The sequence below is a fragment of the Delphinapterus leucas genome, chromosome 14, assembly GCF_059928025.1.
Source record: "Delphinapterus leucas isolate spDelLeu-1000000601 "Yukka" chromosome 14, BTC_Dleu_Yukka2, whole genome shotgun sequence".
In the NCBI taxonomy this organism is placed as follows: domain Eukaryota; kingdom Metazoa; phylum Chordata; class Mammalia; order Artiodactyla; family Monodontidae; genus Delphinapterus; species Delphinapterus leucas.
The window spans coordinates 16,369,093-16,392,277 of NC_143142.1; the positions used below are offsets into that span (position 1 = coordinate 16,369,093).

General features: G+C 50.6%; 1 protein-coding gene and 1 long non-coding RNA gene across 4 annotated transcripts in view; one reads left to right on the plus strand and one right to left on the minus strand.

Moving 5' to 3' along the window:
* The first annotated feature begins 2 nt into the window (after window positions 1–2).
* On the plus strand, window positions 3–6,854 carry LOC111162852 (uncharacterized). 2 transcript variants are annotated; one of them, XR_016387507.1, is made up of 3 exons: window positions 3–1,147; window positions 1,471–1,523; window positions 1,975–6,673. It is a non-coding gene; the product is annotated as an uncharacterized LOC111162852 (long non-coding RNA). The 2 variants fall into 2 exon arrangements; XR_016387508.1 differs by having other exon boundaries at window positions 5–1,147; window positions 4,494–6,854.
* Window positions 6,855–8,892: 2,038 nt separating this feature from the next.
* GCN1 (GCN1 activator of EIF2AK4) overlaps window positions 8,893–23,185 on the minus strand; it is a 56,886-nt gene continuing 42,593 nt past the window's right edge. For both annotated transcript variants that reach the window (XM_089894548.1, XM_089894549.1), the window contains 16 exons: window positions 22,306–22,423; window positions 21,977–22,192; window positions 20,780–20,944; window positions 18,874–19,035; window positions 18,497–18,589; window positions 18,154–18,297; window positions 17,785–18,054; window positions 17,430–17,543; window positions 16,735–16,965; window positions 14,755–14,948; window positions 14,507–14,621; window positions 12,591–12,687; window positions 12,074–12,222; window positions 11,576–11,683; window positions 10,143–10,361; window positions 8,893–9,614 (listed from right to left, as the gene is read on the minus strand). In XM_089894548.1, coding sequence (XP_089750674.1) covers window positions 9,489–9,614; window positions 10,143–10,361; window positions 11,576–11,683; window positions 12,074–12,222; window positions 12,591–12,687; window positions 14,507–14,621; window positions 14,755–14,948; window positions 16,735–16,965; window positions 17,430–17,543; window positions 17,785–18,054; window positions 18,154–18,297; window positions 18,497–18,589; window positions 18,874–19,035; window positions 20,780–20,944; window positions 21,977–22,192; window positions 22,306–22,423 — 2,521 coding nt within the window. In that variant the 3' untranslated portion in view covers window positions 8,893–9,488. The remainder of the gene's footprint in view (window positions 9,615–10,142; window positions 10,362–11,575; window positions 11,684–12,073; window positions 12,223–12,590; window positions 12,688–14,506; window positions 14,622–14,754; window positions 14,949–16,734; window positions 16,966–17,429; window positions 17,544–17,784; window positions 18,055–18,153; window positions 18,298–18,496; window positions 18,590–18,873; window positions 19,036–20,779; window positions 20,945–21,976; window positions 22,193–22,305; window positions 22,424–23,185) is intronic.

Below are 23,185 nucleotides of genomic sequence, written 5' to 3' on the forward strand. Positions count from 1 at the left end.
CACCTCCCTCCTTCCCGCCCCGCCCCGCCACTGCGCAGGCGCAGCGCCTGGCACCGCCTCTGCGCAGCCGCGGTCGCGGCCAGCCGCGCCCTCTCCCGCTCACGCACTGCGCATGCGCCCTGGAAGGGTCTCGCGGGCGCTGACCGGTCTTCCCTGCGTCCCGTCTGTGAACGTCGCCGCCGCCAGCCCTCCGCGGCCCCCTGCCCGGAAGTCTCGGAGAGCAGAGCTGCGGTCGAAACCTAACTGTAAGAAGCCGAGAGTGTCGGAGAAGCCCGGCCGTGGCCCGGGACGGACTCGCTTCTTCATCTTCAAGACTCGCAAGCGCTGCGGAGAGAGAAAGACTGGTAGGCAGTGACCAGCGGGGCGGCTCTTAGGCCGAGCTCCCGGTTTCTCGGGACTGGGGACTCGGACACTTCGCTCCCTTCTGTCTGGACGCTGCCTCCGGGATGCTGGCACCGGGCCCTCCACCGTGTCCCGGGGCTGTGGACAGGACGCCTAGGCGGCTGGAGGCTGCGGAGTTTTACAGGACAGGAGCCGGGACGTAGTGTGTTAGGAGTGTGGCCTTTGACGTCAGCGCTGGGGCGAAGTCACATCCCAGCCCTGTGACCTCTTGAAGCGTGAGTTGCCCCGTTGGTAAAGCTGGGTGGGTGGTTCCAGATTCAGCGTCTCTTCCAGCTTGACGCAGAACTTGGGAGATGAATGACCCGGCGTGTAAGATGCACCCCTGGGATCGACAGCAGCAGCTCCCGCGGCTTCAGTTGCACACCATCTACAGATAATACTTCTCCAGATCGCGTGGTAGGAAGACCTGGGCCGCAGAAGTTAAGCGGTATTCGGTTTATCATCAGCCCTAGGTTGTTTTTTTTTTTTCCCCCGTTTTAGAGTAAGTTCCTACCTGCACTAAAAGTAGGACGCGCCTACCGCCATCCTCATTTGTAGAACTGCAGGGGAAAAAATTGTTACTTATAAGTTCTGTACAGCCCTGTCCCTTTCTAGTCAAGTACCTGTTGGATATTTCTACTTGTTTTCTCAAACTTCTTTTTATCTTGACTTTATACAGAATACTGATTGTGGAGTTTTTTTAAATGTACAGAAGCTTACCAAAAAGCACAAGTTACTGTTTTTCCCTCAGACCCACTCCTCACAGGTAACCCCTGTTAATAAGTTTCTTGGATACCTTAAAATGCTTAACAAATATTTTCTGAATGCATAAATGTCCTTCAATGAATTTTCTTTGCCTGTGCAATCACATGTGTATGTAAGTTGCCTTTTCTCTTTAACAACATACTTAAACCTTCTGTCATTTCACAGCTGCGGGGTACTGGCACTCCATCATATGGTGGTATTTAACCACTCTACTGTTGATAGGCATTCATGTTTATAATTTCTTGTTATTATAAACAGTGTTGCAGGGAAGATCCTTGAACAGCACATGGAGTGTCTGACTCAAACTTTGAGTTTTTTCTCCAGGAGCTGAGAATCAGCCTGGTCATGACAAAAGAACATGGACTTGGGATCCAAAGGTACTAGCTGGGAGGGGAGCTATTCATATGATCACTGAAAAAAATGCTTCTTGGTCTGGGAAAGGTTAGTGGGGTCGCCTTTGATCCAACAGTTTTAGGAAATATAAGGGAAGAAAGAAGCCTCAGAGTATTCCCCAGGCAAGCACATCCTCCCCTGACCAGCCAGTGAGGCAGGTCACTCTAGATCATCTTCTCAACCTGCTCTGGAATCACAGAGACTTTGGTTCAGATGCTTTAGAATCCTGGCTCCATCTCTTAAAAGCTTCGAGATTTGGAAAAGTCACATCACAATGTCTCAGAGCCCCAGTTTCCTCAGAATAGTTGTAAAGATTAGAGATATGTTTGCAAATTACCTGGCTCATATAGGCATGTGATAAACAGTAACTAATGCTGTTAAACCAAGGTCATTTTCCACTGACTCATTCATGCTTTCGGCCATTTCCTGTTGCAGACTCAAGCACACATGCCCAAGGCAGCCTCCTGATATCAGGGCTGTAGGATACTTTGAAGAAGTAGAACAGAATTGGCCATTATGAAGACCAGACTCCTGACTTGCCTGCCTTCTGGAAAGCAATAGGCATTAATTCCTTCATTTATTCAAGTAGCCATTTAATGAGAACTCACTATTTATTATGTGCCACAGACTATAGGATAGAGCTTTTCCCATCCAGGAGCTTTCAATCTCATTAGAGATAAGACACACTCATGAGAAATAAAAGATACAAGACAATACAAGAGAGAAAATAGCTGTCAAGCAGCCTAGACTTCAGAGGAGAGCTATCACTTTCAGCTAGAATGATGGGGAAAGGATTTCATCATAAAGACTTCATGATGGAATTGGAATTTAGAGAGCTGTGAATGGTGGGTGTATTTAGATAGCTGCTGTCACAGCCGTAAGGATCATCTATTTTAGCTTTGAGGGAGAATCCCCTGCAGGCCAGGATGTGGGCCTGGCTCCCAAAAATGAAACTGTGAGCACATTTTCCTCTAGAAACATTGTTTTAAATTATCTAAACTACAATTCAATGACTGGAGCTATGTTATGGTAGCTAGATTATAAAGTCTATATTTAGAAATAGACATAAACTTTTGTGATCTGAGGTAAGTAGCAGTTATGTGCCACTGATGGGAAACTTTGTTCCACTGTTCTGAACAGCCAGCTTACAGATGAGCTTTGCAGTACCACCTGTTCATACATTAGAAACTACAATAGGGAAGCATTGAAAGTTCTTGAGCAGAGGAGCAATATCAAAATCTTTGGGGAAAGTTATCTGGTGCAAGCATGCAGGACGGATTTCAGCTGCAGAGCTTTAAAGGTTACTGCCGAAGCCCAGGTGTGAGGTAACAGCAGGAAGGGACAGATGCAAAAGATAGTATGCAAACGATATCTACCAAATTAGTGTTTTTTAAAAAATCACATAGGGAATTCCTTGGTGGTCCAGTGGTTAGGACTCTGCACTTCCACTGCAGGGGCCCGGGTTTGATCCCTGGTCAGGGAACTAAGATCCCACAAGCCACATGGCACAGCCAAAAAAAAAAAAAAAGATAAAAATCACAAAATTTACCTGACAACTGGATTTCTTTGCTAATTCAGTAAGTATTGTGTGCCTACTAGGTGCCAGGCACTGAGGATGTAACAGGAGCAAAACAAAGCCCCACCCTCGGGGAGCTTATGGTACAATTGAGGAAGATGAGTCAACGTACATTTCAGGGCTCACTGTGTGCCAGGCACTGATGGAGGAGCTGGAGATGTAGCAGTAAATAAAGCTTTAAAATCCCTGTTTCTGTGGAGCTTACATTCTGAGAATGCAAATATGTGTTAAAAGGAAAAACCAAGGAGTAAGGGGGACAGGAGTGTACACAGGTTTACAGAACAGAAAGTGATGCCGTGGAGGGGTGGGTATATGCTGTTCATTCAATAAGTTTGGTTGTGAATGAAGAGAGAAATGGAGTGGCTGGTGAGAACAGTGGGGTGAATAAAGTATTTTTCAGGATAGCGTAGGTAGACCATTGGCAGCCAGTGAACAGTAAGGACTGAGCAGTAAGGGTAGAAGGAAGATGGGTTAAGAGCACTTTAAAAAGCTCAGCTGGCAAAGAGGAGCGTAAAGAAGTGTGGTGTCAGAGCCTGAGGGTAAAGGAGAGGGACCCTCATGCCTGAGGTGCCTCAGGGTAGCAGTAGGAGAGATGAGGGCCAGTGTGGCGGAGGCCTGGAGGGAACCTGTGAAATCCACAATTCAGACTGGTCAGCAATGGATTCTAAAGTTGCTGAAATAGGTATCGAAGGAGGAAGCATATGCTGCAATCATGTAATGGGGGAATTCAGTGTAAACAAGAATTGAGAGGGCAGGTACGCTGAATGTCGGACTTCAAATGAGTGGGATGGGGCACCATCCAACATGCTGGTCCAAGAGGGAAGGACTAAAGGGAACCATCTGGTCTCTCCCTTTGATGGGACTGGGAATTGGCCCTTTACCCCCTCACCTGCATGCCTGAGGCCATATCAAGAGACTTGGCAATCGCTTTGCCCTGCGCTTCGGCAGCCCCCTCAAATCAAGTGACCATGAAGTTCCTTGATTGCAGGATGATCCTTGACCATCCTGATATCCACTGGGGACTAGCACATGGTAGGCACTTGGTTTCTGTTCAGTTAAAGTGAAGCCACACACAGAATTAAAGAGTTAGAAGGAACATCAGAAATAATCCAGTTTAAAAAAAAAATCTGGTTGAACTCTCTTGGAATTTGCTTTCTGTGAGGAGTGGGCCAAATTTGGGGTCTGTCACGTTATCAGGGTCAAACCCCCTCCCACTAAACCCTTCAGTAGGATTTTTCTCCCATCTTCGAGATTACGGTTTTCAAAGTATGGGCTGGGGACACCAGGACTCCCTATGACCCTTTCAAAGGATCTGTGAAGTTGAAACATTTTCACAATACTGAGATGTCATTTGCCTTTTCCACTCATTCCTTACAAGTGTACAGTGGAGTTTTCCAGCGCCTGCATGATATGTGACATTGCAGCAGACTGAATGCAGAAGGAGACATGAGAATCCAGAAGTGAAGAGGCTTGCAAAAATGCAAAGCAATCCCACTCTCCTCATTAAAATGCCTTTTGGGAGATGCAAGAGGGAAGACATATGGGAACATATGTATATGTATAACTGATTCACTTTGTTATAAAGCAGAAACTGACACACCATTGTAAAGCAATTATACTCTAATAAAGATGTTAAAAAAAAAAAGACCCAACACAGCCAAAAATAAATTAAAAAAATTTTAAATATAAATAAAATGGCTTGTTTTGGAAAAAATATCTGTTATGGTTATTTATGCTAATATGTAATGGATTTATTCTTTTTAAACGAATTAATAAAGCTTTTAAAGTTGACCAGTTTTGCTAAGATGGTAAGTATCAGTAGGCAAATTACATATAAGCCAGAGCTCTTTGGGTCCTCTATCATCTTTCACAGTGTGAAGGAGTCTTGAAGCAAAATGTTTGAGCAACTCTGGGTTAGATACTGCTGCACCCAGCTTCCCACCTCCCTTTTCCATGGGAACCTAAATGGTAAGAAAGATCTAACGTAGCTTATGACCAGGCTGCCATCTCAACCAGAGAGCTCAGAGCAGCATCACAAAGTGACCGGTGTTTCCATGCAGACACACTCAGGAGTCTCACCCAGAAATCCCACTGAGCTAATAATCCTTGGACCAGTTTTTCTAGTTTCCTAAGCTTTGTTAATATCAACACTACCCTTCCACCAGAGCAGCCTGCAGGGAACCCTCCTAGCAGCTCAGAACCACCCAGTGAAATAACTGAGCTCCACCTCTTCTGAAAGGTGAAACCTAGTCACTCCAGAGAGCCACACGCCAAGAACTTGACTGTTTCCTTTGTTAAATTCACCTTCCAAAAGTATTTTTATAGTATGGCCCTGGGACGTGGTGACCAGAGTTATCAAGAAATGTGGGTTTTTTCCAGTTCTGCAGCCAACTGGCCACACCACCTCAGAGATGCTCCTTTCCTTCCATACCTCAACTGTACTCATAAAACAGGGACAGGCTCCTGGCCTCTCCTGTCGGAAGCACTGCTCCAGCAATGACAGGGGAGTGCTTTCCAGCCCAGGCACAGTGAAGCCCCAACCATGTGCTTACACACCTCTTTTTCAGTGTTTTAGATATTCAAATGCAGCAATCACTCTGCAAGAAAAATCTGATTTTAAGTTAATAGCTTTTCAAACTTCAGGCTCAAAAAGTTAACATCTGTAAATTCTGGGTCCAGCAGTTGCCCCCTGGATAAGAGCACTGCACTTGCGACGCACCTTAAATGGTACCAGGTGCCCGCTGCTCAGTCCACTTTTGTCAGTATACCTCACTTTACTCACATCATCCACATATGCAGCACTGCCCGCGCGCCCAGCCATGTATGGAGGGCATTACCTCACTCACTCCAGACAAGCCTGTGGGGCTTGTCACTGTACAGATGAGGACATGGGCTCACAGAGGTTAGGGGACATGCTCTGGCTTAATACGTAGTGGTCAAGGTTTAAACCTGACTTCCAAGTCTGTGCAGCTCCACTAGGGCGCTCTGTACTAGACTTTTTTTTTTTTTTTACTTATTTTTGGCTGCGTTGGGTCTTCATTACTGCACGCTGTCTTTCTCTAGTTGGGGCAAGCAGGCTCTAGAGCGCAGGCTCAGTAGTTGTGGCGCACAGGGTTAGTTGCTCCGCGTCATGGGGGATCTTCCCGGACCAGGGCTCGAACCCGTGTCCCCTGCACTGGCAGGCGGGTTCTTAACCACTGCGCCACCAGGGAAGTCCCTGTACTAGACTTCTAAAGCAATAGCTGCGTTTCCTTAAAAATATTTTAGAACCTAGATCTTTAAGTTAGGCTGGCTCCTGTTTTTCTTATTGTTCTTATTTAAAAAGGCTTGTAGCAGTTAAAGACCAGTCTGCACAGAACTGTACTCAGAAGAAAAACATTCCCAACTGCCTGTCTTGTTTTGAGATCAGCTCTCAGTAAAATAACGTCCCCAAATCCCTGCCAATAAAATAGTGTTGACCCTGCAGGTCCCTTGCCCTTCTCCCAAGCCCTCAGGCATCACAGCAGTGGGACCAAGGGAACTCACCTTTGGTTCCTAGAGGGGACATGAACCATGTCACACTCCCCCACATTTTAAAATAGTCTTGACGCCCATGATTCCAGAGGCTCCTAGAGTTAAAGGGTTGAGAATGCTGTTTAGTTTTCCCTGGATTAGCTAAAGGCACACCATTTTGTCACTGCCTTTCAAACATATGGCAGAGAAAGACGGGAGTCCCCTCTCTAGAGGATCATGGAAGTCTTAGAAATGTCTTTTCTAAAGACAGCAAGGGTCCCGTACGTGGGGTGAGGTATGGCTCAGCCCACAGAGCTGCTGGGGGAGGCCTGGGGTGGCTCAGGCCCCGGGCCAGTCACCTGGAGCCGCCTCAGCACTTTACCTCATGTGCTGCAGGATGTGAGAGGCCTGCAGGCCCCCGCCTAAAGAGTGGCAGGTGCTTGTGCCCAGCTAGCCAGCTCAGTAGGAATAAGAGAAAGGCTAAGGATATGTATGGCTCTGGGGACAGACCGCCACTTATTAGCCTTGTGACTTCTCTGTGCCTCAATTTCCTCCTCAGGAAAACAATAAGAGAAACTACTCCGTAGGTTGAGTGGATTAAGTGAAAAAAATGCCAAATGTCATCTAATTACTATTAACCCCCAAAAGATAACTTTAAGACATATGGAGAGCTTCCACTCCAAATTCCTCATTATACAGATGAGAAAATTGGCCTAGAAATGTTGGGTGACTCGTCCAAGGCTAAACCAACCACCAGGGCAAATAGCTTTGGTCTCTGCAGCTAAGCTCCATTTCCTCCAGGATGTTCGTTCAGTCTGGGCAGCTGTTTTCAGGACTGCTATGACTCTGGCCTGACGGGGTGCCCTTTGCCTGCTCCACCATCATGGCTGTGACAGCCCTTCACAGCTCGTTTCCTGGGAGCTCACACCCTCCTTCCAGACTCAGGAAATACAATTCAGTATGTTCGGGGAGCCTCTGAGTCATCTCCGTCTGTAAATCAACCTTTATCCGTCTATCCTGAACAGAGAGATCTCATCCTCCTCCAGTTTCTGGAACTGGAACTGGTGTTTTTCCTTTGGATTTTGCTTACTGAGTGTCTTCCACCTCTAAGTACATCAGGCTCCCCTCCCAACTTCAGACTGGGGACTGAAAACCAGAGGTAGACATAAGCCTCTAAGATTCTAGAGGAAACACTGAAGACTTACCTCAGGGGCTTAAAAGAGGTCTCCCAGCCCACGCCCCCTCACATAGGAACTTCATCTGCCTCCCCACAGCTAACTGGCAGAGGTGACTGCATATGCAGACGGCTTGCTGGACATATGCCCCAGGCAGCTGGGAGGATGCTGATGACCATCTGAATCCCAGAAGCAGAGAACAGTTACCATGGCTACCAAGAGCTGTAACCATTGGCTGCCTTGGCTATGGGGATCAGCTCAGCTGACCTCTCAAGGTCCCTTCCAGCCCTGGGATTCTACATTTACAGTGAGCCTGATGAGACCGTGTCTGCTGCAAGAAAATAGGAAGTCCTGTGACATATACGGCTCAGGCATAGAAAGCAATTATCTCAGAGGTCACCTTGTCTTATTCATCAGAAGTGCTGAGTCACAAGGCTACTTTCTATCTCTGCTGCATCATTAATAAGCAAAGCCTTGCTTTTTTTGGTATAGCACTTCAGGCCCTTTATAAAGTGAGTCTGCGACCACCATGTTCAATTTTTCTTCCTTTTACAGCTCTGACCAGAAATTTTGATAGAAGTTTGTTCCATACCGTGACCAGGGAAACAGCCCAGAAACACTTGCGTCTCTGGGCCCGGAGGAGTGTGCTCCGTCAGACAGGACGTTTGGATCACGAGCCTTCCAAGAACTAGGAGGAAGGAAGTCATTCATAAAGGAGGCAGATGCTGAACTGCAACTTTGGTTTCCTCTGGCAATTCTGATTACAGGAATGTGGTTTGTTCTTATTCCACAGAGGGGAAGAGTTTCTCTTTAAAACTTGACTCCCAGAAGCTCCCTACCGGTCTGAGTCAGGACAGAGCAGAGAGGTGGCTAATTCGACCCCTGTAACCTCCACAGCAGGTGAGAACACAGGCCTGGCTGCACCCCCCTTGATACCCGACCTCAGGACAGAGAAGTCTGTAGATATCTACAAGACTTCCAAGAGCAGGAGAGAGATGCCCAGAAATCAGACTGCTGCCTGTGCTTATGAAAACAGCTGCAAGTCTTGCCTTGTTCCTGATGCAGGAAGCTTCATGTTTAGTGGATGTTTGGAGATTTTTTAAAATCTGCTTATCAAGATTAAATCAAAGCCTTTATTAAACATCCCTCCTTCAAACCACCTGCATTTAAACCTATACCCCTCTCCTGACTTGCGAACTGCTAGGGCTATGTGTGTGTCATTGTCACCTGGAGGGTCAGATCCAGTTGGGCTACACAATGCTGAAAAGCCACACCAAGGCACACCACACTGGGCACACCTCCACGGTTCTGCGCCCCTCAGGATCTAGGCAAAGGTTGGCAGCACTGGCCCTGGGACCAGAGCTCAAGCACAGGAGACCAGGAAGCTGAAGTCTGAGCCTCCTTGTTCCAGACCTACATGCAGAGCGGACAAGCAGTTCTTGGTTACCACTGGGTGAGGCTCACCAATGTGCTTTTCCTTCTCGTCTCCAAAGAAAAGGGTGAGAGATGGAGGAGGCAATTTTCAGTTGTGTGTGGGTTTGATTTAAGGCTTTGGCTGTGGTCTGCTGATAATATTAAAATACTTTCTGGGAACGCCATCTCCTAAGCTCCCCATCAGAACAAACGTATTTCCAAAAATGAAAACATTGAACAAAGAGGTGGAGCTGAAATGCTGATGCAGAGCCCAGTGGACAGGCCCAGGTCTGTCAGGTCAGGATGGTGTCGTCCACCTGCTCCGTGGAGTCGGCCTGGCTGGCCAGCTTCTTCAGAGACCTTCGGTTGCATTCATTCAGCACCTCCAAGCTGGCCACGTCCAGGATCTTGCAGAGGGACTAGGGGGAAGATGGAAACAAGGAGACGAAGTCAGAAAATATGGCTTCAGATTTCTCCAGTCAAAGACAAAAATGAATGTTAACCCAGGACTAGAACCACTGAGGTGGAATCTGGCAAAATAAGGGAATCAGATGGATCCAGGGAAAGCCAAGACAACCACTCATCACGCCTTTCACGTGGTGAGGTATTGTTCAGTGCTTTAAAGGTTGCTCAGCGGGCAGGGGACTGAGTGACAGGACTCTGGGCCTCAACGGGCAGCACTGTGGGATCTGTTGTAGGGCTGTGTGCCATGTGAAAGTCTATTTGAAGAAGGGGCTCTGCTGCTGAAAGACGTCTGAACACCTCAGGAGTAGAGGAATGTGTTTTCAGGCACCAGACCTGTCACTCGACTACAATCTGCCTGTCAACACTCACGCATACGGACGGGGTGGCAGTGAAGAGTGATGCTTAAACACTGTCATGCAGAAGGCCTGCAAGGCCAGTGCCCACAGACACCCAGGGGAGGCACGCCAGTCCCAGATTCCCACCTGAAACACCTCTTCTCCCTGCCTCATCTTGAGGAGGTTGACGATTGCCTGGTCGCTGTAGGCCCTGACGACGGTGTTTTTATCCTTGGTGTTGTCAAGAAGAGCCTTCAGGATGGGCTTGATGGCCTGGGGGTCCAGGGCAGGCAGTGGGTCCCTGTTTGCCCACCAGATCATCTTCTCAGCCACCAGCCTGATGTCACTGGATGGGTTCTGCAAACACTATGAAGAGGAGCGCAAGGCTTTCAGCCAGGCACATCCAGTCTGTTTCTCAAAGCAGCCCAGACTCTGCCCTGACACTCTCTTCATCGTGGAAACTGACCCCACTGCTCCCCTCCGATGCCATCCCCACTGTGGGAGGGTAATAACCAGGTGTGATTCGGACCCTATTCTCTTCCACCTCATCTCATGCCAGTCTCTCCTTTGCTCACCACTCTCGGCCCACGTGGGCGTTCAGCTTCTGCAGACACACCATGCTGCTTCCTGCCTCGGGCCTCTGCACTGGCTGGTCCCACTGCCTGGGACGTGCTTGGCCCAGATCCTCGTTTGGTTGGTTCCTTCTCATCCTTCAGGGCTCAGCTCAAACGTCAGCCTTTAGAGGTCTCCCCGACAGCCCCATCTAAATCAGAGCCTTCCCACAGGCTTTTTGTGTACCTCCACCTCCAGAGATCCTGTCTGCCCTGTTTAAATCTACACCTTCAGGGTCTAGCCCGGCTGGGCACACAGCAGGTCATCAGTAATAAACGCTGATAAAAGCTGCATGCAGGGTGATGCCGTCATACAGGCTCAATCTAATCGGGGCCCTGTAAACTCTCCACTGTGGGTGCCTGCAGGGTGGTGCAGTCAGCCTTGGGAACCTCACTACTCAGAGCGAGGTCAGCGCACCAGCAGCACTGACATTGCCTGGGAGCTGGTCACAAAGGCAGGGTCTCAGGCTCGGCCGCATCTCTTAGCATGCAGACTCTGGTTCTGTCTTGTGTGCACACAACCGTTTGAGAAGTGTGCTCTATTACACAGGGGCTGGGGCCTCACCGTCAGGCTCCCCAGCTTTCCTCCTTGGGTCTCACAGCCACCACAACAGCCACCACGACAGCCATACTAGTAAGTGTCATGCCTGCTAAAGGCAGGCAGGGAAGAGGAGGTTTATTAAGATTTGAACCCAGGTCTGCCCCAAAGTTTGCAAAATTGGTGTGCCTAGAAAGAATGCCTAAAATGGAGGTTCTTAGCGTGATCTGGGGTCACAGGTCTATTTGACATCCTGACAAAAAGTTGGGCACTCCTCCAGAGAAAAGCTCACACACGACTCTTTTGCATTCCAGCCCTATGGGCTCAGAGATGCCGCAGGCTATCCATGGAGAGCTCCTAGAATACAGAGGACACACCTCTAGTGTTTTCTGGTCACGGGTCCTTCTCACAAGCCTGGCTGCCCTGCTCACCTTAATGAACAGGCTGGAGAGTTTGGCTGGCAGCTGTCTTCCTCCTGTCTCGATGTGATGCTTCATCAGGAAGCCCATGCCCCGGACCCCGCTCACAGCAATGGGGATCTGTGGAGAGAGGAGAGAGCTAGACGGGGTGGCCTCCGGCTCCGTCCTTGGGGCAGCAGGGCCAGGCACCAGCCCTTCCCCAGGACTTTCCAGGGACCCTGCCTCTTCCCCACCAGTCCCCACCCCCCGGCAGCTCTCATGGAGAGGGTCTGCCGTGGCTGTGAGGCAGGTGAACCAAACCCGAGTCACTAGTTCCCAGGTCAGGAATCAGAGACCTTCTGACCTAGAAGGGACCTCTAGATGCTCCAACCCAAACTCCTCACTGTTCAGATGATGAAACTGGGGCCCAGAGAGATCAAGTACTAGTCCAAGGGCACAGTAAGTTACTGGCAAAGGTAAAATTTGAACCCAGGTCTCTGAGCACCAAGTCTGGCTGCCCCAAAGCCTTACCCTGTCTGCCATGGCATTGCTGAGGATCATGTCCTGAACTTCACTGCTGTATCTGCCTGCACAGAGTCTGCTGGGAGCCACATTCACAGCCACGGAGAGAGCCAGGCTCCGCCCGTGCCGAACCATCCAGTCGATGCCAGACACGTCCGCTGGGTGCAAGGACACACTGGGGTTAACCTGTACCTCACAGCATGGCCCACCGCCCACGAAGCCCACCTCCCCGACCTGAGACTCATGTGCCAGCTCAGAGCCTGGCAGAAACCCCAGTCCACGCTGCACACAGCCCTCCCTGCCCCGAGTGGATGTCAAGCAGCCATCCCTCACAAACTGCTCCAGACTGTGGCTTGTGTTCTTGGAGCAGAAACACTCGGGGCTGCAGAACCCCCAGAAACTCCATTTTGTTTTAACAGCTGAATTTCCAAGGAGAGGGTGGTCCCACTGTCAGAAGACCCTCTGAGGGGAAGGGGAGACAGAGAGGCCCTGAAAAGAAAGCCCCCCGTGGACACAAGAGGCCTACCCAGCAAGTACTGCTGAAGAACAGTGCTGAGCTCCTCTTCCGTCAGAAAGGCACACAGTTCCCCCAGGCACCCGGCTGAGGAGATGCGAGTGTTGTCCTGACGGAGCAGAGAAGGCAGTGAATGGGGATGCAAGCCCACACGGGCTCCGCGGGAACAACGTTGGAAGGAAGGCGGACCCTAAGTCCAGTCCTCCCTCCAGGCACTCCACGCTCCCACCGCCAGAGCGGGACTGCCACTCACTGCAGCTGCCACTCGGTGCCGTGTTAAAAATTACACACCCAGCACTTAATTTTAGAAAACTCCAGCCTGTGTGCATACGTTAATCATCATCGTAATAGCAAGAATAACTATATTTACATAGCACCTTTCTTCTTACAAGCCTGGATGCTTCATATTTATTATCTCAGTTACTATCAACAGCCCTGTGAGGCGGGGAGGGGCGCGAGCTCCCGCCCACAGTGCCCAGGAAAGGCGGTCAGAGGACCACTTGGAGCTCCACCCCCAACCCCACACCCACCCCCGAACCGCTCATGTGTCCGCCTATGTCCAGAGAGACTCCCTGCTGCCCCGACATTACTCAGGTTTGTCCCGGGAAGTTAAACTGAAGAGCTGATCAACCCAAGGCAATAGGTAAAGGCCGAGTGTTTTGTGTCAAAACCAAAGCCATGTACATAAATAGCCCTGCTGCTCTCCCTGCCAGCTAACTACGGGACACCACACAGTGGATTCAGGTTATGTGCTACAGTATTAGGAAGTGCCAACTTGGCGTGCCTCTCCCAAAACAAAACAAACCACCAGAGCCTCAAGGGCCCATGGGGAGGCATCAGCTAGGCTGGCACTCCGGATTGCCACCTTCGATCCAGCGCAAGTTCTGAGGGAGAGGGTGGTTGGCCAGCACCTTGGGCCTCTGAGCTCCCTGCCCAGGTGCCAAGCAAGGCTAAAGCTGGCTCTCTCTGACACGACAGCCACTCTCTCCACTCTGGATCTATTTTAAGCTCCATTGTGGTGAAATGCAAATTGGTTTACATACTAACTTTTGCTTGCACTGTGCATGGCCCTATAAAAACCGTGACAGACTGTGACCAAAAGAAGGTGGAGTCTCCCATCTGTACCCCAGAGAAGGCTAAAGGGCCGTGATAGTCGGCCCCATGCATGGGCAGACGACGGGGTGTAGCTCCATGTGAACCCAGGGGCCTCTCTCCAGAGATCAGCCCCACAGTGTACATCTGGTCACGCAGCAGAGGGCTGTCAGAGGGCAAAGAGAAAATTCTTCTCAGAGACTCGAGCCCTCCTGGGCCCGCTACAGCACTGGGCTGTCAAGGGGTACTTCACAAATGCTTCTAGACGGGGTCAGGAAGGGCTACAGTAACGGCATCGGAACAGAACCAGGAGTCACGGGGCTCAGGTCCTGGTTTTGACTCTACCACTTGCTAGGGTGCAGCCCCAAGTGAGTCTCACCCTCTCAAACAGTGCTAAGCCCTCCCACCTGGACAGACACCAGGCAGTTTCCTGAGGGCTGTGCCCATGCTTCATTCACCTCTGGGCTAGGCCCTTCAGCTCAGCAAATGTTTCCTAAACCAATAAACGAAACTCTTCACTTTACAACTGGGGAAATGAGGGGCAGAGAGGGAAAATGACTTGTTTAAGACTAGAGGACAAATGAATGAGAGACCTGGGACTTTAAAAACCTTACTTTCCTTATCTATACAACACATCATCGATATCAATATTGATATCAAGACGCGCCTTGTCTCCCTCACTACCAGAGGCATGGTAAACCACAGAGTGATACGAATGTCGGGAGTGATTATCACTACTGACCAAGTTCTTCTAACACAAAGCAGAGATGCTAACCAAAGGAAAGAGAAGGGAAACCAGCCGAGCCCCCCAGCCCCACGTCCACCTGCCGCCGTACCTCGTCATGTCCCAGCGTGCTCAGCAGGAGTGAGACGATGCTCTTCCGGATAACCACGTCCACTTTGGCCCCTGCTCCCTGAATCACAAACCTCAGGGCCTGAAGCATCGTGTCCCTACAGAACCAGTACACCCAACTTAAAACCTGGCTCTGCTTCACCACTGCTCCCGCCGCACAGGCAGGGCCCGGGCTGCTTCAGGAGCTGCCCGGCCTCCCCACGGCCACAGCTCTCCCCACCAGGGCCTTACCTGACACCCGGGTCCTCCATGACCCGGATTCCGTTCAGCAACTCTGTGAAGAGAGGATCCACCTTGATATGGATGGAGATGAGCTTCCCTAGTGCATCAGCAGCCTTCAGGCGCACGCCCCGGTTAGAGTCCTGCAGGGCTTTGGTGAAAGTGGTCTGCAGCTGGGGCAGGAAGGGCTTCAGGGCAATCCCAACCTGTTTGAGAGACCCACACCCAAAAGCACAGCTGAGGTGGAGTCCAGGGCCACAGTGCACTATAGGCACAAAAACATATGATCACAAACCACCATAAGCTGCCCTGGCTCCCACACATAGGCCAGGAATAGATGTCCTGTTAAGACAGGGGCGCCCAGCACAGAGAGGTCACACTCAGTCTCGTCTTCCGTTTTCAGCATCCTGCACTGCACTGGGAGGATGACACCACCAGCACCACCACCACTACCACCACTACCACCCCCCCACCAGCACCACCAGCACCACCACCAGCACCACCACCAGCAGCACCAGCAGCAGCAGCACCACCACCACCACCAAGGGAGCCGTGGACTTGTCTTAGTGAAGCCCTGTCCACGTGGACAAGTGACTCGAAACCCTTGTCTCCAAATACACTAGAGCAGGCTGGGAGATGCTGTCAGTACCATGGAAGAACATTTTAGTGCAAAGACCAGGGAAATGGACCAGGTGTGTAAGGGCAGGTACCATCTACTGAGCATTTAACATTCAGCCTTCAGAACAATCCTATGAAACAGCCTCAGAAGGTCATCCTTGTACACATGTGCGCCCCCTCATTAACAATCCATTCTAATCCCCGACCACACATAGAAAAACAGGCACATTTGTGACAAAATACAGATGAGTCCAAGACGAAAGATTTACTTATTGCTAAATGGGAAAATCAAAGTAGCTGTTTGGAGGTTCAATGCCAATTAAAGTTTGGAGATACTGGGGTCGGGGTTTTGCAGGCAGCTGGGAGGCAGACCACAGAGTGAAGCTGGCAAACCTGCGGTGGGAACCACCTGCCTATGGGTGGCACCTGGCTTGTGGCCTAAGGGACAAATTCCAGGAGGGAGGGGCTCCATTTGTATACAGAGTTTAAAAAAACAAAACAAAACACAGAAAAGAACAGCACAGAATGTAAAGATGATACTTAATTTAAAAGAAAAAAAAAAAGACTCAATTTCCTACAGAATGAGGCTGATGCTCACGATCCCATTTTTTATCTGGGAAGTTGCTCCCCACACTTTTCTCCCAAAAGGAAAAAGCTACAAATCTTAAGCTTTTGTTCCCAAACCTCAAGTAAGAATTTTTTTTTTTTAACAACAACAAATCTTGGCTGTTTATGCTTTTTTAAATCCAAAGGGCTTAATTATTACACTATAAAACATCAGAAACAGTTAATGTGTTCAATCTTTGCTTCTGACACTTTGGGCAAAAACTGAAGTTAACTGCAGTTGCTCTCAGACTTCCTTTTCATTCTCTCCTCAGATTCTTTTCACCTCATTTATGAGGCGGTCATAAAGAAGGGAAATGTTTTTGAACAAGGTTTTAATTGTATTTACATGGCCCTGGATTTTGTCCTTTGACCCATTTATAAATAATAGCAATTAACATGCACTGGTGTGTCGAGTGCTTAGAATGTGTCAGGCCTCATGCCTGATGTTATTTTATCTGAGCCCTGTGTCACACCGCCCTTCGAGAGGCAAGCAGTCTTAGTACTCTCAAAACACAGGTGAGGAAACAGGCTCAGAGGCTGCATAACCTTCCCAAGGTCATTCTGGCCATACAGCTACCAAGTGGCGGACCTGGAATTGACCATGTGCAGTGCGTCTTGACTCCAAAGTCTTAACTCCCTCTGCTCTGCCGATTCCCCATGATAAGCTGTCACCCCGCCTCCACGGGACACCGCGTGCCAGCGTCCTACACACAAATCCATTCTCTAAGGCCTGAATGGACTGAGAGCGTGAACTCATCAGTCGCTCACCTTGGCCAGCAAAAGGCTGAGTGTCTCGAGCAGAGCCGCCTTCACGTTCCAGCTGAACCGGTCCCCCAGGATGCGAATCAGAGGGCCAGTGATGCTGACCACGGAGGGTCTCAGGGCGTCAGCTGAGGTCAGGCGGATCACCAGGCCCAAAGCTTTGGCTGCTTCCTCTTTCTGTTCTGGGCTGCCAGTCAGGACGCCCTCCCGCAACACTGGAAGGATGGAGGTTACTCCCTGACAAGAGAACCACACCTGAGAGTCAAATCTCAAAGGTTCTGGGCCCAGGTGTCTCCCACCTGAAGCAAGGAGCTCCTGTTAGCCATCCTCTCCTCCACTCCATGAGAGATCGATTCAGGCTGTCAGGGTCACAGCCTGAGATGGTGCTGGCTGGGGAACAGTCTTGACAGTGACAAGAAGAGCAGAGTCCCAGCAGGCCTACCACACAGGGTACCTGCACTGCTGTCACTCACTCACTCTGTCTGAGGTGGCTTCCACCACTTAAACCGAAGATGATGAACCCTGTCCCCAAGGGGTCACCACAGGGAAGAAGCACGCTGCCTGTGAAGGTGCAGAATGGCACCTTGAGCACTAAGCCAGATTAACACACGGGCTGCTCCAGCGGCCCCACCTCCTGGGACCCAAGGGGAAGGCGGAGGAAGACCGCATGCCTGCCGCACCCTGCACAGGCCCTGGCTTACCTTCTTTGGAAGGCAGAACCCTGGCACGTGTTCGCCTTTGCTCTCATTCCCTATGAGCCGGATTTCTTTGTGTAGTTCCTCAATTAGTGCCAGCTGGTTGCCAGCATCCAGTTTCTGTGGGAAGCCGGGAAAAAGCAGAGAGGATGTCAGAGTTCTAGGTAAAGCCCTCTCAAGGCTGTTTCAAAATAATATAGCAGGCGGAAAGGTGTGGGTGGGAGTATAGATAAGACTGCCCACGAATCGACAGATGCTGAAGCTAGGTGACAGGTACATGGGGTGCCTTAGGAGTCTAGTCTTATAAGCGCCTGGAATTGTCCACAACCAGAAGCTGGCTGTGGGGTCCACAGCTCCTCACCTTGGTGATGGCATTCAGGGCATCCCAGCTCTCCTCCAGAACCACAGGGCTGGAGTCGTTGAAGAGGCGGATCAGGCCTGAGACCAGGCTCCGCAGGTGGCTAGTGTAGTCCACCTTTGAGCGGGAACAATAGATGTTGAGGATGATGGCAGCAGCCTGCCTCATGCCCACTTCAGGGCTGCGGGTGGCTTCCAACAGATCCTCGATGATGATCCGGTGCCCAGTGTCATCCTCTACCGAGAGGATCACAGCCTGACAGTTGGCCATCTCCTAAAACCACAGGGGATGCCTCGGCTGAGCACAGCTCCTCCAGGACAGGACAGGATGGGGCAGGGTTAGAGAGCCTGCAGGAGTGACTGTGACACTCACCAGCTGCTCAGCTGGAGTCCCCAGCTTCTCCTTCAGGGCCAACATGACCGCCGGGAGGATCACGCCAAGATGACGGGTCAGGGCGTCGCCTGCCACAGACGAAAGGAAAGCCAGCACCCGGGTATTGACAGGTGGGGTCGTCAGCTGCGGAATGATTAACAGCAACTCAATGGGTGCTGCCCCGTGCTGGCCGCGGCGCTAAGCTCTAGGAGATCCCATCCCACTACAAGAGTCACCAGCCTCTCCCAGCATCTGAGTTCAGAGCTGGCCTTCACGCAGGCCCGGGGAACAGTGATGTGGCTGTGGCTTCTGGGCCAGAGGGTTGCCACGTGTTGGGACTTACCTTGGGCACGAGGTAGGGCAACACCACACGGCTCTTGATGGCCATCACTTGCTTCAGACCATCCAAGGCAAATTCTGACACCTCCTCATCATCCTGCAGAGGGGCAATGGGGGCAATGTTCAGGAGCCGGCTCTTGTCTCCACCTCCGCTGTCTTGGACCGGCCGGCGCCAACGTCCTTCTCCAGTCTCCTCCCCTCCTCCCTCTGCACCCACATGGACTGACTGTCAAAGGAGAAGCACAGAGCCAAATCCCATCCTGTGCACCCACTCCCTCTGGGGCCCACACTGCGGCTGCCTTGGCAGAATCAGCCCCCCGCGTGTTGCCTCTACAGAGATGGTAAAAGCCCGACTGGTAGGTGTGGGGCAGAGCCACTCACCAGCTGCTTCAGTAAAAACGGAAGGATGTCCTCCAGAGCCTGGTGGCCAATGGTGGAGTGCAGCTGCTCAAAGGTCTTGGCCGCCGCCTCTCTGACCTCCTCCAGCGGGTCACACAAGGCCTTCCTTGCCGTGGGCACAAGGGACTCGGAGAAATACAGCACCTGCAACGGTACAGGTGTACTGAACCCGACGTGGCACAGGGAGAGGAAATCAGCAGGGGAGCGGTGAGGACCTCTGACCCAGCCAGGCCACCGCTGCTCCCTGGGCTTGACTTTTTTTTTTTTAACTTAGATGGTTTCTGTGGAAATGCACAAGTATGAAAAAGCAGAGAGGCTGTGTAATCTACTCCCAAGGAGCCTTCACAAGACTTAATAATTAATAGCCTGATTTTTTCCGGCAAGTTCTCCAAATACTCTGGTCTCCTACAGGAACTTCAAACTCCTTCTCATGTCAAGGACCCTAGTGATGTGGCCTCCACTCCCCAGACTCTTTTGCTCATCTTCATAGGAAACTCCAAGTCCTTCTTCAAGTCTCAACTCAAATACTTGCTCCCTGGGACTTCCCTGGTGGCACAGTGGTTAAGAATCCACCTGCCAATGCAGGGGACACGGGTTTGAGCCCTGGTCCAGGAAGATCCCACATGCCGCAGAGCAGCTAAGCCCACGTGCCACAACTACTGAGCCTGCGCTCTAGAGCCCGCGAGCCACAACTGCTGAGCCAGCATGCCACAACTACTGAAGCCCGCATGCCTAGAACCTGTGCTCCACAACAAGAGAAGCTGCTCACTGCAGTGAGAAGCCTGCGCACCGCAACGAAGAGTAGCCCCCGCTCGACGCAACTAGAGAAAGCCCAGGCGCAGCAACAAAGACCCTGCGCAACCATAAATAAATAAATAAATAAAAATAAAATAAAAATTGAAATTGAAAAAACCTTGCTTCCTTATGAAGTCTTTGCGTCTGCAACGGGGCCGATGACAGGTCTGTTGCCTCTGCAACCAATTCCACCAAAGCAACGCCCCCTATGAATCTAAGGACTGAATATGAATATGGCCACCAGCAAGGCCTCAGCCTTTGGGGCACTTACTATTTAATGAATCACAGCTCTTTTGGTGACAGAATTTACCTTTATTCTTTGAAAAATGCAAATATAAAACCCCAAATGTAATACGTATACTGATACACACAGGAGGAGAAGAATCCTGTAAATCAGACGAGGCTTTTCAGGCTGAGCAATTGGCTACGTGCTCGAATTTCTGACCCGCCACCCATTCATTGCTTTGGTGCTTTCATCCCAATCGAGAGCTCTATGCCTACTCTCAACCTACTCCCCATGTTGGGGAGGATCAATGTTTGGAGGATCAATTACCGTAGAAAAGTAGGGTCAGTGAAAAGGACTCCAACCCTCTTGAATGTAGCTGCTATGGAAACAGTCTCATTGCTGGAGACAATGCGTTTCCACCCACTGGGTACTCACTCTCATCTACTCCGCTCCCTCTGAGAACGAGCACACCCTCCTGCTCTCCGCCCCCCTCCACCACTCACACACGCGCACCTCCTTTCTCCGCTAAGTGCACCACACGTGTTAACTGAACTGATGTAGTGACACAAAAGGATTACTCTGGAGCAACCTCAGGAGTGGTGAGGGAAAGACTATCTCCAATCTCCAAAAGCTACTCCAGGCCTCTAAATTGCTTAGGTCTTATAGCCTGTAAAACTGATGGGAAAGCTGAGAGGGAAATTCCAATGCACTGCAGCCCTGCCGGCACCCCCCTGCCAGCAATGCCCTCTGGAGCGAGGTTCGCATGTCCCTGAGGGTGAAGTGTCGCTAGTGGTGCAGTTTGTCCTGTAACCTCCATGGCCCTCTGAGTCAGGTGCAGGACCCGCAGGGCCCTGCGGAGATACTCACGGCGTCCCGGCTGGTGGACTTCATGATCTCGCTCAGCCCAATGCACACTCCCTGCCTCTCGTCACTCTTCCGAGACCTCAGGCCTTCCTCAAGGATAGGGATGATCTCAGGTAGGATTTTCTCCCCTAACTTCCGGACAAGATCTCCCAGTGTCCTGGCTGCAATCTGTCGGCAAAGCTCAAGTCAGGACATCGACTCCCTGCAAACCCCAGGGCACCCCATGCACAACTCCAGAATGAGGGCCCTGGAACCTCCCAGACTTTATCCGAGCCAGACTTAACTTTCCCAAACGCTCTTACCCCTGAAGAGCCCCCATGGTGCTTGCAAAACATGACAAAATAAATGATCTCTCTGCGTCACACACACCTACACAACCTAAAGCAAAAGCTGGCACCTTATATATGACCAAGAAACTCATCATGTGCTGCCCGTCAAGGGCTGATTTCCCTGGATCAAAAACTGGGGCCTAGAAGTCACTTAACCCTCATGCTCTTGCCCAGGAAAGGGGACCCTGAATTTGGGATAAACACTTTAAGGAAAAAAACCCATCTCCTCTGAGGCCTCATGCAAACCCTTCTTCAGAGCCAAATACACATCTGCTTGCCAGGGATGGGGGTTGGGAGTGGGCCAAAGAGGACTGGCAGAAGCGATCATCAGCCCTGGTGGGCCTCTCCTCCAGCTGCACCGGCCTTAGTTCAGCCCCTACTGTTGGCCACATTCCCGCCCACCTCATGGCTTGTGCACATCCCATCCTGGTATCTCAAGCACTAGTCCCTTGGTCTGGAACAGTCTTTCATCACCTCCCCACCCATTAATGCTCACTCATCGTTCATCTTCAAGCATCACTTCTTCTGAGGCGGCTTCCCTGACCCCCAGCTGGTTGACCTGTTATAAGCATTAGCAGTGCCACATAGCACTTGCCATAGTTGCATTTTCCATCTGTTTTTGTGATTATCTGATTAACATTCATCTCCTCTACCAGACTGTAGCTCCACGAGGCTGCCTTTCTTCTCCACTATCTCCCCAGGTCTTGGGCCCCTGCTTAGCACATAGTAGATGATAAATATTTGTTGAATAACTAAGTAAATAAATAAATGCTCCCGTGTTAGATAGGGGACCCTAGGGACTCTCCCATCCTCTGCAGGCATCAGAGGCATCAGGGGCTGCTTGGTCAGAAGCAAGGCCTGCGAAACTTACCGTTCTCTTATCTGCACACGTGCTGGCCAGGAAACCCAACAGGAGCCCAAAGAGGGTGGGCAGGATCTCACGCAAGGTGCGGGGGGTATTGGAGACCACAATCTTCCAGACGTGCAGGGATGCTTGCCGCACAACCAGCTGGGTGTCAGAGCGGCCCATGTACAGGCCTGCTAACACCCGGTTCCGCCGATCTACCCCCAGGGCAGTGATGATTGCCTGCAACAGTGGAAAGAAGCAGAGAACACGAGGTGGTGAAGCCTCCACAGTGTGAGTGCCAGGGAGTCTCCCTACCATTAGCAGACGGAGGAAAATCAAAATAAGGCACACACCTTGTTGGACTGGGCAGTTCCGAAGTTATCATCTTCAGAGGCAGTTTCTGTGGTCATCTTCCCTGTGACTCCTGAGATGTGGAACAGGAGATCCCCAAGGAGCTGAACAGAGCTGAACCTGAGGAGGCCAAGAACAGAGTCACACAGTCACAGGAGGATGTCTCAGTGCACAACCAAGCCACTGCACAGAAAAGAGAACAGAAGGGAATGTACCCAAAACACTCATGGCGGTTCTCTTAGAACAGGAGAGGTCACAGACGATACTCATTTCTTTATAGTCTCCCACATATGTTCCTTCCAAGTTATCTACTAATGAACATTACTTTAATAGTAAAAAAGGACAGACATTTTTTAAAAGCAGATACAAAAATTTCTATAATAAAGTTATTAAAAAGAGAGAAGAGAGCACAGAGGGAAGTATTAACAAGAAACCAGGAATGTGGATCATCAGAACTACAGACATAAGGAGAGGCCTAGAAGGATAAACTTTTGTTTCTCTTCAAATTAAATCAGATTTATTGTTGTTGTTGTTTTTTTGGCGGTACGCGGGCCTCTCACTGCTGTGGCCTCTCCCGTTGCGGAGCACAGGCTCCGGACGCGCAGGCTCAGCGGCCATGGCTCACGGGCCCAGCCACCCCGTGGCATGTGGGATCTTCCCGGACCGGGACACGAACCCATGTCCCCTGCATCAGCAGGCGGACTCTCAACCACTGCGCCACCAGGGAAGCCCAGATTTATTGTTTTTAATGATTACAGAAATATCATATTGAAACTGAAAATTCAAACAATACAAAAAAAATATAAAGAGAGTGTAAACAATCACCCAGACTCCCAGCACCCAGGCAACCACTCTGACACTCCAGTGACACCCTTGTACACA